General features: G+C 42.1%; 1 protein-coding gene across 8 annotated transcripts in view; it reads left to right on the forward strand.

The window, feature by feature from the left end:
- The window catches only part of XYLB (xylulokinase), a 100,026-nt gene that overhangs the window by 9,677 nt on the left and 74,115 nt on the right, over positions 1-16,234 (forward strand). Inside the window, exons 3-10 of one of the 8 annotated variants that reach the window (XM_052807390.1) lie at positions 201-288; positions 2,393-2,509; positions 5,950-6,032; positions 6,939-7,008; positions 8,421-8,501; positions 10,251-10,337; positions 12,478-12,606; positions 13,878-13,943. In XM_052807390.1, the coding sequence (XP_052663350.1) occupies positions 6,997-7,008; positions 8,421-8,501; positions 10,251-10,337; positions 12,478-12,606; positions 13,878-13,943 (375 nt within the window). In that variant the 5' untranslated portion in view covers positions 201-288; positions 2,393-2,509; positions 5,950-6,032; positions 6,939-6,996. Of the gene's footprint in view, positions 1-200; positions 289-2,392; positions 2,510-3,798; positions 4,021-4,218; positions 4,975-5,949; positions 6,033-6,938; positions 7,009-8,420; positions 8,502-10,250; positions 10,338-12,477; positions 12,607-13,877; positions 13,944-16,234 lie in introns of those variants that run through there. The other 7 variants (XM_052807364.1, XM_052807400.1, XM_052807408.1 and 4 more) reach the window with 7 other exon arrangements.

Genomic DNA, 16,234 nt, shown 5'->3' on the forward strand with positions numbered 1-16,234 from the left:
TGGAATAATTACTACACCTAAATAAGCTACGTCTTCAGTCTCCATGTAATAACTGTGGTCTGAGCTTCCTCTTGCGGAACTCATGCATAGGGCTTTTGCTGGATCTTTACACATCCGTTCACAGTACGGTTAGTAAAATTGCAGTGGATAACAGCCATCTCGATCCATTGCTTTTAAACATCAAGTACTTATTCTTACAGAGTGAATAACGAGACTCTCCACAGCATTTGGAGGCATGGACGAACACAATGGTTACTACAAAATCATGTGCAAAAGTAACTTCAACAGGTAAGTGCATATTTAGGAAAAGGAAAACATTTTTGGTGTTATAATGCCATCTCAATAAAAAGAACAGCAACTTCATCTTTTAATTTATGGTACTGTGGTATTTTATATCATCAGTACTTGGTTAAACACTGCTGGAGATTTTGTGATAACAGAGTACCTGCAATGCTAAGTAGAAGGGGAATGACCTTTAGAGCATTGTCATTGTTCAGGTATCTTTCCAGTAGGTAGGTCTAGTGCTCAAGCTGAGATTTTTTTTAAGGTGATGTGTTAATGTGTTATTGTTGTGTTACCTGGAGCTTAACATTGTAAACATCTCCCACCTAATTAGCAGCATTGCACGTGACTATCAGGTTACTTGGCAAATAGGTTGGCATTTATCTGACCCAGCTTACTATGTTTAATGTTTCTGAGGCTAATTAAAGAGCCACAAGATTTCTTATTGGGAAGAGGATAATTGTGTCAGCAGGCCTAACAGCGCTAGGTCTAACATGGGCTGCTGCGGTTGTATTGCATGTGCATGGCTGATGTCTGTATGCGCAGCGACTCTTAGCTGACCCATTGTTTCTGCTATGCCAACCTATGCTGACGTACGAATGTGAAATACCCGTTTGGGGCTTAGAAATATTTGGCTGCCCTGCTACTTAAAATAACTAGTTAGATGCCCAAAATCTATTGCTGGCAGCAAAAGGATTGCTAGCTTTGTAGTTGCCGATGGAGTTCTGTTACTTCCTGTGAAGGTGTGAGTACTTCCACATCCCATTAAATTATGTAGCCAGTATAAATCAGGATAGCTGGACTGCTGTCAATATAGTAATCCTAATTTATATCAAAGGTCTGGACTATCTGTTCTCTAGCTTGTTGGCATGCCTAAGATGATATGATGATAATGAAGCATGGTAGTTAGGCTGTCACTGTTTTCAAAGGAGTTCACTTGTGTAAAGCTGAAGAATGCAGTTAAATCTAAGTTCATATCAGGGTGTAACTGAGATCAGAGGCAGACTTTGATACTCGAAGTGAGAATAAAAAGTGAAAAATCTCAGTATGTAGGAATATGGAATACAGTTAAAATAATTTGTGTTTTGCAATGAATTGAAATGAATTTGCAGTTGAAGTTAACTTGACAGTGAGGGAAGGAAAAAAAAGCATTAATTGGCATAGTAGTTATAACTTATCAAAACAGCCAAGGGCCTAGCAGAGCATGGAAGTATTGCTTCTCCATCAGGTCAGAAACTAGTTAATAGGAAAAGGGGAATAAACTCGCTTTTCCCTTTACCCTGCTCTATGTGTCTTGAGTGATTAATCTGTGCTCTGCCTCAAGCTGTTAATCTGCAGTGGTGACATTTCAATTATAAACGGCATTTTGTCCATCCCCTCTGGAAATTCTGGATTTGTCAGTGCTAAAACATCACTAGGACATGAATGTAACTTCACCGATAACTGCACAGCTAAACCTTGTTTGCTTTCAAGACAGAATTTTAGAGGCTATGGTAGTATCTGTAAGCGTGAACTTTAATGCAGAAGGAACAACAGCAATGCACACTTTCCATACACAAACAAGTAAATTTGAGAGAACACTGCCTTGCTTGCAAGGATGGGCAACAGAGTGACAGGGTAAGGCAATGATTCTCCAAACTTCCCTATTTTCTGTAGGAAAACATGAAGACTGAAAGTAGCAACATTAACATTCCCATTCTGTCCTTGAGTGGGTTTTCCTACCCTATTGTCTGCACCCTTGTTCCTAATTTAAGGACATCTGATAACACAAGGGTGGTTATTCCAGCCCCAACATTTCTGTGCTATTTAAAGCAAAGCATTTCTTGCTATTCGGGACTATTCTTCTGATCTGATTGCTGAAGAATGTAATTGATTCTTACATCCTCATAAGATTGCTTTATTTATTTATAAACGGTTGTTTCCCTTCTACTAACCAATACCTCCTTTAAAATTAAAAAAATCCACAGATGTCTCTTTTTCTGAAGTCATTTATCGTTCCTATGGCTTTCTTCAGAACTGACTTTAGTTTCTCTTCATTTTTGCGAGTAGTCATATTTTGAAAATTGCAGCATTTCAAGCCTTGGCCTCTGTATTTGTTACTTTTTTATAGGGATTGCGCAGGAAGTGAAAGGGCAGAGCAAGCCTCTCCTCCCTGGCTCACCAGCCATGTTCTGCATTAATGGAAAAGCAACCTCTATGTGTTATTTGATCCTTTGTTTGTTGTCTGGTAAGAGTTACACTAACAAAACAGTCCTTGGTAACATTTTAAAAGCTTTGTTTCCTTTCACAGCCTCTTCTTGGTTAAGTGAGACCTTTGTTCAGGACAGGTCCATCCAGCATGAACTTCTCAGGGGCAGGGAAATTCCACCACTACCTGGTGGCCATCTGATTTAAAGAAGACAAACTACAAACTGGGTGACAATTCTACGTACCTTTAATTTAAATGGACTTCCACTTACTTCATTGGGATGCCTCCTGATTGCAAACTATTCAGATAAATTTGCAGGATTAGACACTAAAATGCAGGCCAAGAACACTATGCATTTGAAGAGATTCCCACATTGTAAATATTTTTCAGACAACTTTAAGTTAAACTCTGTCTTATTTAAAGATTTTGTGATCACATTTCTAATACTCTCAGTACAGAATATTCAAAGATGATATGATAGAGTAAGATTGGTTTAAAAGTCAGTATATTAGAATGTTTGTTTGCAGCGTAGGTTGAGAGTCTTCAGGATTAATGCTTTGAAGGTTTTTCTTTGCAACAATAACTAGAAATCTTAAAAGTATAAACCTATGGGAGTCAGGGATTTGAGAATTCACTAGGAATATTTAAAATGTATTTAAAATGTTCACTGTATGACAAAATTTAGTAATATTTTATAGTTTAAAGGGCATGTCAAATTAAGTATTTGTACTGTTAACACAGTTTAAGATCCTGGGCATGCAAAACGTATTTGACTTCATTAAGGCTCTGCTGAGATACCGCCTTGATTGCAGAATGAAAGCCTATTTTAGGTGAGCCTTCTTTTGATTAAGCAATTCCACTTTGATTGTCACATGCTATGGCAGGTAATGCAAAAACTTAAAACCTCACCAAACCCTCCCAACTGAAAAAGAAAAAAAGCAAACCACAAAACAAAACTTCAGCTGAAGTAACGATTCTGCATTTTTTTATGGAACACCGTAAAAGTGTGTTTGCGCAAACCAGCGTGCGGTACCACAAGAGGACCGGTACGTATTAATGGAATATTAAAATTCCGTGAATTCCTTCGGACCCTGGTTTGAAGTTGCCCCTTTTTTGTTCTGCTGCCGTTTACGGGGCCATCACTGGTGTTTTGCCACTGGTGTTTTCCCACCGACCTGGGCACCTGCAGGCTGGGGGATTCCCCACTTATCTAGCACGAAATTACCGGCGCTCAGCAGTTCCGCGTACAGCCCTGGCGCTGAGCAACCCACCATCCCCTCCCCGCAGCTCTTCCCTGCTCCGCAGCCCTCGCTCCAGCCCCTCCGTGTGAGGGAGGGAAGGATGAGGCCTTAGCCCGGCTGCGTGGGCGCGGAACCCTCATTAACTCCCGCTCTCCCGCTCCGCGGGGCCGGCCTGGCGGCTCCCGCCCGGGGAGGCCGGGCCTTGCAAAGCCGCCCCGCTCCGCCGGGGCAAGGGTGAGCGGCCGGGCGGGCCCCCGCCGCGCCATGGCCGCTCCCTGCTACTTGGGCTGGGATTTCAGCACGCAGCAGGTACCGGGGCCGCCTCACCCAGCCCCTCCTCTCCCCTCCCGCGGCCGGCAGCGGGGACGGGGGTCCGGCGGGGCCTGCCCGGGGCTGCAGCCGCCTCCGGGGGTCTGGAGCGTAGCGGGGGGGGGGGGGGGGGCGCACCCAGCCGGGCCTCGGGGAGCTGGAAAGGGTCGAGGCCCCGGCTGGCCCGCCCGCCGTGGTGGCCCACTGACCTGCCGCCGTGGTGCCCCGCAGCACGGAAGGGGAAGAGGCCTTCCTCCCCTCCAGCAGCTCTCATCGCCTCTTTTCCTCCACCCAGCGACGGTTTTGTTTCGCAGGGTTTCCTCGTTTACAGCAGGGCCGGGCTGGGCGCTGCAGGATGCTGTGCTGAGCTCGGTGCCGAGGGTTCACGCACGCCAGCAGCCTGCCACGGCTGATGGAAAAAATCATTCCCGGCGCCTTCTCGTGTTTTAAGGCTTCTGTGGGACACTGGGCGCTGCGTGTGCCTGGCTGTTTGCACGCCTCCTTCTCTTTGCCCGCATAAGCGCATCCTTCGTTCCTTTATGTTTGTCCCCTCTCTTGTCTGAAGCTGTAGGCTGTGTGTCCTAACGTGTCCCGCTTCCCCATCCTGCTCGGGATACGTTTCATCCTGGAAAGGAGCGCTATGGCCCTTCTCCACGTGCAGACTGCGAGGAGACCCCTCTGCCTGCGGCATCAGGCAGGCTGGGAGCTGGGATTTGCACCTGAATCCAGCTTTTCCAGTGTCATCGTGTGAATCAAGATTAGTAGGATTGTGAACCTGGATGCTCAGGTCGCTTGAAATTTTGAGTTGTCGGCACAATCGGGTGTTACTACACCATGAATAGAAACTCTGCCCAAGTTGTGCATAGGCCTGAATATGTTTAAAATAGGCGTAGGAGCATAAATGACTTCATTATGGCTGTGCTGAAGTTTGGGAGCTTGAAAAGACACATCCAGGTTAGGTTGATCAAGTGTTTTTTTTAAGGGGGCATGCTGCAAGCAGAAAGCCGATTAAGCTGCAGTGAGTCAGAGCCATTTTTAAACTAGTGCAGGGCATCAGATTGGTAATGAGTTGTGCCAGTGCATAAATAATGGCCCTACATTAGTATAGCTAAGATGGAGTTGGCCTTGTTATTTGAATACAACTCTTTGAGATGACTTAGTCTTTGTAGTTTTTTTTTGTCTGTTCCTTCAGCAGCAGTTTGCACTCTCTCCCTTGTTGAAATATGTGCAGAGTGTGAGCTACCTTCTCACTTCTAGGCTGTAATGTTTTTCTTCTCTACTAGGTGAATTTGAGAGAAGATAGAGGAGAAAAGGTTGTGGTGCTCTTCTGGTTTATGCTTACAAGAAAGCTCAGCTTTATGGAGTTACCTATTAGGGATCTTGCTTTCCATATATTGCAGAAGCTCAGAATACACTTGTGTAATGCCCTCTGAGCTTTGCCAGACTGGTAGAGTCTGATTTACTCACCATTTGGGGAGCAGGGAAGGTCCTCAAGGTATTCTAATGTTCCTTGAAAAGATGGGGCAAAAAAAAGGAGGGGGGGGAAGCCCATATGGCACCTTTAAGATACTGTATTCTTTGGAGAAATTGGAAAAATTCGTTACCATGATGCAAGCTACAAACCTGGTAATTTGTTTGCTGTTCTTTAGCATATGCCTGCATCTTGATCTTGTGCAATTAAGGAGAAAGAAAATGAGGGCGGGAGAAATGTAAGCAAACAAATATACATGTTGCTGAATAGATGGCATGCTGGAAATTCACATAATAACCTGTTTAATGTAAAATTGTACCTATACTTTCAGCGAGTTATATGGATTGGGGTGATGATCTTTCCCATTTTGTCTGTGGGATTTGAATTGTTATAAATGAGTTATCAGTGCTATTTAGTTATTGTTAGTTTGTGTTAACATCCCGTTTTTTATCTTCTAGCTGAAAGTCATTGCTATTGATGAACAGCTGAGAGTCGTTTATGAGGATAATGTTCATTTTGATAAAGACCTTCCGGAATTTAAGTAAGGCTTTTTATATTTTACTTGGATAATATAATTTAGAACTTTGGAGATCGGGGTGGGGGGGCTGTTGCCTTATTTGGCCTCATTGATATGTGTGGAGGCATGGAAAAAGTTCATACCATGTTCATGTTTCATGCTTGGCAAGGGTAGTATGTACTCTTGCCTTCCTTGGTATATAAATATGGCAAGAACTCCCGACAGGAAATAGATTAAAAAAATCTACCCCAAAGTATTATGTATAAATAAACAATTTCTTTTTCTTCTTTTGGGACTTTGTGACTTGTGGATATGACTGTTTCTTTTTGGGACACAGAAGTAAGCACTGCCTTTGTGTCAGGGTAGAATGCTGTGATAACAGCAAGTAAATTGCATGAGGGGAACTTCTAAAAGGCATTTGAAGACAAATTCAGTGGTTCCAAATCTCACAATAAGATGTAGGATGGCAGTGTTTGTTTACTTCAGTTATCAGACTAGAATTTACAAATGTCATCCTCCGTGGTCATAAGTTTCAACGAAGTACGTTTATTTACTTGATGGTTTAACAGCAAAAATTGTATTTCATCTTCTAGGTCCAAGCCACTAATGGTGACAGTTAGGAGACTTAGAAATAACTATGAATTGCATGGAGTCAATGAGGAGTATCAGCATTGCAGTCTATCACAGATCTTACTTCAGGATCGGAGCCTTTCCTTGCAAATTATTTACTTTACAGTTGGGTCAAACATCTCTTAATGTCACCTCCTAGGAGCTGGCTTTTACTTTTCCAGGTTTCAAACACTGATCGTATCCTTGCTCTTAATGTAAAAGCATTGCAAACTCTCTTTGTTTATTAATAAACTTGAAGAACTTTGCTTGGCAGGGAAAAAATTGCTGAATTTACCAAGAGAAAATACCGTTTTTCTGTAGGACTCAAGGTGGAGTCTATATTCACAGTGACAGACTGACAGTCACTTCTCCTGTGCTAATGTGGGTCAAGGTATGAACAAGCTTTGTATAGTTCAACTTTTTCCTTTCTGTTACTGAAATGGAAATGTATTCCAGGCAATAGTGAAACTCATCATTCAAATCAACATAGGACTTCTGCTTGTATTCTGTTTCTTTGAAGTATTATTCTGTGTCTTTGGTATGCAGATATTAATGTTATCAACAAACATAGTGGAAGTTGCTAACATTTTGAGGTTTTGTTTGTTTGTTCGTTTTTTCACTCTCTACTATTATAGCATTGTATGTGTGATAAATCCTTTCCTGACTTTCCCTCATTTGGAAAAAAGACTGTTCTTTTTTTCCAAATCTTTTTGTTTCATACACAAAAAAGGCAGCTGTTGCTTTGCCTAGCTTAAATCTGTGTTTTTGTAGCATCCAGGTTAGCTTTGGTAACCAACTGATGTCTCAACTGGTAAGTGGTTAAAGAGCAATTTAGTCAGTGATTCCCAGTCACTTTGACTGGTGTTTATTTTGGAATACAACATTCTTTTCTATTTTAAAAGAAGGCCTTCCTTGCTTCTGTGCAGGTTCTGCAACACTTGCTCTCACATGGTACTATGTAAATTTATCTTCCTAGTGTGATTTGAATAGTTTCATATTTGAAAGGTCACAGAACCCCCAGCTGGTAATCCATGGTAGTTGACAAAGGTTTGGTAAATTTCTTTGCAGTTGGACTTTTGAACCATAATGAACAGGAACAGTTGTAACTATTAAATTAATAATAAGGTGATACAGGTATATGATGTTTCTTGGGAAATTCTGAAGTCTTGCAGCGGTCCATTTGTCAAGATAGTCTGGGAAATGCTGATCTGAATGGAACTATGTAAAGATAGATTAATTTTTGGTTTTAAACTTCAGGAACATATGGCAAGAACAAAATTAACCTAGGTGCTTAAAGTGCTAAAATTCACTTGAATTAGCCTTATATTAAAGGGACTTTTGAGTTTTCAGGTGACACTGGGGGCAGTGGTGTTGAGGATACCTAACATCTTGTGGGATTGGGTGCAGGGTCCACCCTATTAAGGTTTCATAGATTTCCAAAAGTAAGAACAGAAAAAGATAATCCTGCTTTGTGTCTGGCACTCTTAAAAGTGGCTTTTTAATGAATTGGAATTCTTTAACTCTTGCCTCTTATTTAGGTTTCAAAGAATGGATCTTTGTCATTCAGCTTGTTTAAAGATTTTTTTTTTTTTCCCTGTGTGATTCAACTTTTCTTTTATGGACTCTTACTTAGTAAATTAATTTATGCATCTTCTTGAGAAGTCCATAGTCATTAGCTAATTTTTCATTATCTGCCAATGGACTCTTATCAGTGATGACATGAATTTACTGTTTAATTCCAGAGATTGTGAGTATGCATAATTTGATAGCTCGTTACAGTCATTCTTGATTCTGTTCTTACAGGCTCTGGATATGATTTTGGAAAAGATGAAGTCTTCGGGCTTTAACTTCTGTCAAGTCAGAGCTTTGTCTGGTGCTGGCCAGGTTAGTTTATAAAGAAAAAAAATTAGTCTTACTGTATTTCTTCAACAGAGTATAATGTATAGTGATAAATTTCATTTAAATAATTGTATTGCCCGAGACCATAATGACATCAAGTAAGACCAAAGCTTCTATGTAAGCATCCATTAAAAGACACATTCCTCAGGGGAACTTAAAACCTGATGCACACAAAGCACAACCACTAGAAGGTAGTGGGAGTGGAGGGTGAGATTTATGGTGCAGTTGTTTAGATCAGTATAGTGCATAACTAGTTGGTTTCCTGTTGTTTAAATTCTTTGTACATACAGATTCTGAAATGATTGGGGTCATTTTGAATTTCAGCATATCCAGGTGCTTGTGGAAATGGGGTAGAAAAAATAGTGAGGAGCGCTGTTTGCTAAAGGCATGGTAACATCCTGTTGAGCACAATTGTTGTTGGCTAGGATAGAGATCTGCCTAGGAACAACAAAAACCAAACGATGATAGTCTTTGATGCAGAAATGACAAAGATGCTGCCATGATTTAGCCTGTAGTGCATAATGCCTTTTTTCTGAGATTTATAAAACCCATCCTGACATTTAGTCAGTTAGCCAGTCTCCTAGTACGCTGGTGAAACAAGGAAGTCTTTTATAACTTTAACAGATGATATTCAGGGTGAGGACAGCACCAAAGCGATAGCTAATTCTGACACATGAGGTTTAGGTTATTCATCTTGATATATCTGGGACTAATTAATCAAAACTCTTGCTTTGATCTCCATGTTTCATTGATTTCAGTTGAAAGTCTGAGCAAAGTGTCTGAAAATCATAGCCGGTATCAAGGCTCGGGTATGAATTCTTCAGTGAAACAGAAGTTAGGGACTGCCAAGTAACCCCAGCTTACTCAAGTGAAAAAAGGAAGTGCGCTTTCAGATTGCTCATATTCTATTTATTTTACCCATCCTCCAACAAGTTGGGGGTATCAGCTTGGTACTATATTCAGATTCTTTCAGGTAGAACAGCTTTCATTTAGTTGCCCCCTTCCAACCCACATTGTCTCTCTCCTTTTTCTCTTTGAAGAGTCTTGTCTTTATGCTGCAGATCACTGCGGAGGTACACTGATGTGCCAGTGTTTGTCCCAAAGAAGGGACAAACTTGGTCTTGATTGTCTGCAGAAATGGCAGAGAGATGTGAAATACAATCTGGGTGTTGCTGTGGTCAAGTACTCTGTGCCCAGGGGGTTCTGTGTGCACTTGGTGTCATCAGAAACTATTAGTGGGTTCGCTGGATGGTGTGTTGCAGTTTGTGTAGGGTGTCCTGCAGGTGCATAACCAGAGATGCCTGGCTTGAGGAAGCCACCTGAGAGATGGAGCTCAAATAATCTCAATATTATGCAGTCTGTTAGTGGTGACTGGGGCAGGCATGTAACTGAAATAGCACAGAACTAACAGTCTTGACTGTGGAACCCTGGCTACAGCTCAAAGAGCCCTCAAATAAATATCTAATGCCATTAGCAGTATAATAATAGTTCTCACTAGAAGTTGCTATAGTTCAGAATCGTCATTGTCTCTTGACTCCTACATTTTCTGGTTTAGTATATGCTTTGCTCAACCTTAAAGCGTCTTTTAATGAGGCATTTGATTTGAAAAGGTGCATTTTTTGGTCCTGGTTTAGAGAGAGTTCTCTGTCCCTTAGACTTTGAAGTTCAGATCAGGATATGAACTTTGTGGCTTGGGGAGGTCATCTCCAGCTTCTGTTTCTGTATTTTCTACAGCAACATGGGAGTGTGTACTGGAAAAAAGGAAGCATCCAAATTTTAAAGAATGCATCATCCAAACTGCCTCTACATCAGTCACTAAAGGTAAGGTGCATAAAAGAGCTCTGAAGGGAGAGGTACGCTGTGCTTTGTCTGCTCTTTACACATTGCTTTTCTCCTTGCAAACCTTTTCTCTTGTTTGACTGAGTTGCATGCCCCTGCAGCATAAAGTGAAATGTACTGGTTATTCCTTCAGCTCCAGGGCTTTTGACATTTCCTTTTCTTCTGAGTGACAGTATATACTGCTTTAAAAGCTTACAGGTGCCAGTGGGCGTCCCAGAACCTTTCTGTGTCAGAGTCACAGCCTGTTTGTTCATTTAGAAAGTGTAATATTTTTGTAAACAACCTGTAAGTATTTTACAACTTTTTTTTGTGTTTGTGTGTGATTGGTAAGTTTTGAACATAGACTTGACAAACTTTTATTTAAAAAGAAAAGTAGGGAGGAATCAACTTTCCTCTTGAAGATCCTTACCTTCCTTACTTCAAGATCAGAAAGGACAGTTGTATGTTGAAAAGGAGACATTTGTGTAACTGATCTGTTAAATGATTAATTTTGGAAATAGCTCATTGTGATGGGTTGACCCTGGCTGGATGCCAGGTGCCCACCAAAGCCATTCTATCACTCCCCCTCCTCAGCTGGACAGGGGAGAGAAAATATAACAAAGGGCTTGTGGGTCGAGATAAGGACAGGAGAGATCACTCACCAATTACCGTCACGGGCAAAACAGACTCAGCTTGGGGAAAATTAATTTATTACAAATCAACCAGAGTAGGGTAATGACAAATAAAACCAAATCTCAGAACACCTTCCCTCCACCCCTCCCTTCTTCCCGGGCACAACTTCACTCCCAGATTTTCTACCAACCCCCCAGCGGCACAGAGGGACGGGGATGGGGTTTACGGTCAGTTCATCACACGTTATTTTCTGCCGCTTCATCCTCCTCAGGGGGAGGACTCATCACACTCTTCCCCTGCTCCAGCGTGGGGTCCCACCCACGGGAGACAGTCCTCCACAAACTTCTCCAACGTGGGTCCTTCCCACGGGCTGCAGTTCTTCACGAACTGCTCCAGCATGGGTCCTTTCCATGGTGTGCAGTCCTTCAGGAGCACACTGCTCCAGCGTGGGTCCCCCACGGGGTCCCAAGTCCTGCCAGAAAACCTGCTCCGTGGGCTCCTCTCTCCACAGATCCGCAGGTGCTGCCAGGAGCCTGCTCCAGCGCAGGGTTCCCACGGGGTCACAGCCTCCTTTGGGCACCCACCTGCTCCGGCGTGGGGTCCTCTCTCCCCGGGCTGCAGGTGGATATCTGCTCCCCCGTGGACCTCCCTGGGCTGCAGGGGGACAGCCTGCCTCACCACGGTCTTCCCCACGGGCTGCAGGGGAATCTCTGCTCCGGCGCCTGGAGCATCTCCTCCCCCTCCTTCTGCACTGACCTGGGGGTCTGCAGGGTTGTTTCTCTTACATGTTCTCACTCCTCTCTCCGGCTGCCGAAAATACCGTCTGTCCCAACTTTTTTTCCTTCTTAAAAATGTTATCACAGAGGCGTTACCACTACCGCTGATTGGCTCGGCCTTGGCCGGCAGCGGGTCTGTCTTAGAGCCGGCTGTTATGGGCTCTCTTGAACACAGGGGGAGCTTCCAGCAGCTTCTTACAGAAGCCACCCCTGTAACCCCCCCCCGCTACCAAAACCTTGCCACACAAAGCCAATACACTCATCTGTGCAAAACTTACGGAAATGGAATTAAAATGCTCTCTGGTGATGCACTAAGCCTCAGTTGCATTTCCAAATGGTTATGCCAACCTTTAAAGAGAAATCTGTTAGTAGAGCTGTGGAAAGATAATCTGATTGTTTAGAGAGGAGTTCTAAAAAGCTGGGCTAAACTTGCATAAAAGGGCCCAGGGCTTTGGCTACCAAAGGAATGTACTGAGACATGGTGCTGCAGGTTATGTCAAGTAACAGCAGAAAAAAGCGTGTTGCTTCCCTCTGGTGTGAAGTTTGGGTTAAACTTTTCACCACTGACCAACATGCTGCCCAATATCTGCTTTCCTGTAATTATTGAGAGGAGACCAGAAGGCCCATCAGAGAACTGAACTGTGAGCTGATACGTACGTCTGCTGTATTGCTATTACTCTAGCAGGGACTTCTTAGAGATCAGACTTACTAATAAAGGATATTGTTTGTTGCAGGCTTGTTTTTCTGTCAGTAACAGCCCCATCTGGATGGATTCTAGCACAGCTTCCCAGTGCAGCGCTCTGGAGAAAGCCGTGGGGGGAGCACAGCACCTAGCGAGTGTTACTGGTTCTCGAGCCTATGAGGTAAGGAGTGGATGGGAAGAAAGTCCTCAGCAGAGTCTTGCGATAGAAACAATTTGCCATTACAGTGGTACCGCAGCAGATTAATGACCAGCCATTAACTATGAAAGGGAGTTTTTGAAGAAACTCTAATGATACTGTGCTTTGCAGTAGTCTCACAAAGGAAGATGTGGAAATTTTAAAGTGAAATTAGGCAAACACTGGAAATTTTGCTGCAGGAGGCAGCTGGGGTGAGCTGTTGCATTTGGCCAGTGGTTCTGGAATACAGCGTTTGGTCACCATGCTTGTAGTCTCAGGGCCTAGTTCTCCCCTGGGAGCTCCTGTGCAGCCACGTTTCCATTGGGATGGCAATCCAGTTTGTGTTACAGGTTTACTTGGGGTTATGACCCCTCTGTTTGTGGATCCCCGCTCTAGGTTACTTCTGCAATTAAAAGATTGGCCTTTTAATGTTCCCTGAAGGCTAACAAGCAGCTGTTGACCTAAGAGAAGCGTTTCAGAAGTTTGGGATGCTATGGGAGAGTACTCTGTCACTTGTCTCCCCTTCCTGACGCTTCCCTCTCTTTTAACTGTGACAATGAGTTATGGAGTGGGAGCAGGGCTGTCCTCCAGGCATCTCAGCACCTGGCTACACTTGCTGTTAGTTCAGCAGAATAAGGCTCTAACCTCCCAAATTGCCGATTCTGTTTCTGAATTATCATGCCAGATTTATGGCCAGTGTTGAAATCAGACTTTGCATACCACTAACAGTTTATTTTTAACTTGCTAAAGGTTAAGGTTTCAGTGTCAGAAGCTTTTTGTTATTTGATATAATGCATGGATGAAAAATAATTATTCTTATAACTATTATCCTGTGCTGGAGTTGCTTCTTTCAGTATGAAACTTCCTGCTTTGCTCTCAATTCACCTGCCTCAGAGAGGTACATAGGTTGGGTAGCTTAAACCTTTTCAAGGATTTGAAGGCAGCATTTGAATTGTGCTGGTTCCTGTGCAGAGAATAAGTGTGATTCATTCCATTGAACTGTCATTTCTGAAATGTAAATTATGGATAGTAATGCTTTTTCACATGCTTTTTTTTCAAAAGGTGAGCAAAATTCTCATAATGAGACTATGTGTTATAGCCTGTTTAGCGCAGATTGCCTACTGTGCACTGACTTTCATCATGCATCAGGCAAATTAAATATCCAAAGTGCAATGTACTGAACTCATTACACAGAGTTAATGATTATTGACTCCATTTAGGGTTTGTGTTTCTAAGCATTTGCATTTCTTTCTCAGCGTTTTACAGGAAACCAGATAGCAAAGATTTACAGCCAGAATCCTGAAGTCTACATGCAAACTGAGGTTGGGTCAACTTCAATATGCTTATTGGAAAACACAGTTGAAAATATTTTAAGATTAATTTTGTGGGGATGTTTTTACAGTCTTTTTTTACTAAAGGGTGTTTTGATTCTCGTGTTTGATTTTAAGATGAAAATTGAAAATTTGATTATTTTATTTTTTGTTAAATTATTAGTCATTAGGCAGATAAAAATTGTTCTATCTTGAATGTTATATTTAACACAGCAGGCTCCGTTGGATCTCACCTTTGTGGAAGAAGTTTTAAAAAACACTTTCATTTTGGTGATAACAAATTGTATTTACAGCAGTTTGAACACAAGCGGGTAATTAAGCACACGGTTGAAATTTTCACACTTAGAACTGGCCATTTGCATGCAGAAATGTGATTGCTCTGCCATACAAACTGGCATCCATGCGGATATGCATAGGAAAAAACCTGCCATTGATTCTAGACTTTTTTCGTAGTTCTTCCCTTGAGAAGCTACGTTGATTCTATTATTACAATTGAATTGCGTTGTATAGTTGGTTTCCTTCTGATTTTTAATTTTCAGAAATCAGCTTGCAATTCCATTATTGTTTCAGTTTGTTGAGTCTGTATCTATCTGTGACTGAAATGCCATGGTTTGAAGCAAGGTAAAAACTCCATGCAAATATGACGTAAATGAGAGAAGGACTCCTGTCCTGTGATTAGAATATGCCAAACATCCAGACCTGTGAAGTCAGGCTGCTCCTGTTTTTGTATTGCTGCAGTTCTTGATAGCATTGATCATAAATTTTTTGTGTTTTTTAAAATCTCTCCCCTGCATGAAACAGTTAACAGGGAGTTGCAAAGTTGACTGTATTTTGTGGGAGAATGCTTAATTTTTAATATTTTTTTCTTTCTTAGTACGTTTTCATTATATAACCTTTACACTAGTAAGGTATGGGATGAAACAGAATACTAATACAGTCTGATCATAAGCTTAAGACTAAATTTAGAGAAAGATACATTAATGGGGAGGAAGTGGGTCCATGGAACTGAGAACTAGTCAGACCAATTTTAGACTTTGAGGGCTGGTTGCATTGATGGCACCTTTTAGCAATAAAGGATATGCAAGATGTTGTGTTCAAGCACAAAATATCTCTTATGCCAGAGTTGCTTTTGGGGACCCTAAAGAAGCACTTAGCAGCTTGGCAGTCTCAATGACATGTGGAAGGTGGATGTTTTTCTGTCTGTAGGTCAGCTTGCTAAACTGGCTGATTCACAGTTTAACTTCATCCTTTTCCTTCCATTTCAGGCAGCTAGTGCCCACTGGGGCACCACAGAAGGTAGGCCTTCATTATCTAAGCACAATATGATATATTCTTGGGGAGAGATGCATGAAGAGCAAGTGCATCATTAAGTTCCCTGGCCATTATAACCACCTTTTAGAGCTCTGGCTATAGTCTGTCTTTGAATGCTGTGGGAAGCAGTGGTTTTGTGATCATTAATAAAAAACCTGTCACTGCTGCCTCACTCGACCAGTAGAGATTTGATTCTGATTAGTTATTGGGTGACAATCATATTTCTTCTGAATTAGTCAGAGCACACAATAAGGAATTTGTCAGCTTTTATGCCAGCTTCTTGGGAACAGATAATACTTGATCATGCAGAAAGCTTGGCGGTAGCCAGTTAACTTGGTAGTTTCTATAGCAGATTTGAAGTGGAAGCAAGTTTGTGCTGGATCAGTGCGTTGTGTCATGTGGCTGGGGCATTTTGGGGCCAGTATTAGAAGCCCTATAGCTGGATTTAATGTCCTGTTGGAACATACCCTGAGGCAGAGCTGCAGGTAGTGGATCAGTTCAAAGCTGATTATTACCGGCTCCTGGGAGTGACTCCTGGGAGGTCTGAGGTCTCAGCTGGCAGGAAGATAGGAGTTCATGTAAAGGTGCTAGCAGAGCCTTGCCAGAGCTACTAAAAAGCTTACAGACCTGCACTCTGGGTGGACCAGCGCATGGTTTCTAGGCATTTTCCCTGTCATCAACAATACAGGTGGCTTTGTTGTTTTTTTTTTTTTTCTTAGTAAGTGTTTTTCCTTGAAATGAGATTCTGTGATACACTGAAGTTGTGAATTAATTCATGATAGCATAGAGTATGCTAATATACTAGGTGTATTTTTCATGTTTCAGAATGCAAAGCTATTAACAGCTTTTATCATGGGGTTACTTTTAGATTGATATCTGGTGTATTACTTAGGCAGTAAGAACTGAATAATCCTAGGTGCATTTTTGTCTGCTTTCTGTGCCTAACATTAAGCATCTATTAACATTTACTG

The sequence above is a fragment of the Harpia harpyja genome, chromosome 1, assembly GCF_026419915.1.
Source record: "Harpia harpyja isolate bHarHar1 chromosome 1, bHarHar1 primary haplotype, whole genome shotgun sequence".
In the NCBI taxonomy this organism is placed as follows: domain Eukaryota; kingdom Metazoa; phylum Chordata; class Aves; order Accipitriformes; family Accipitridae; genus Harpia; species Harpia harpyja.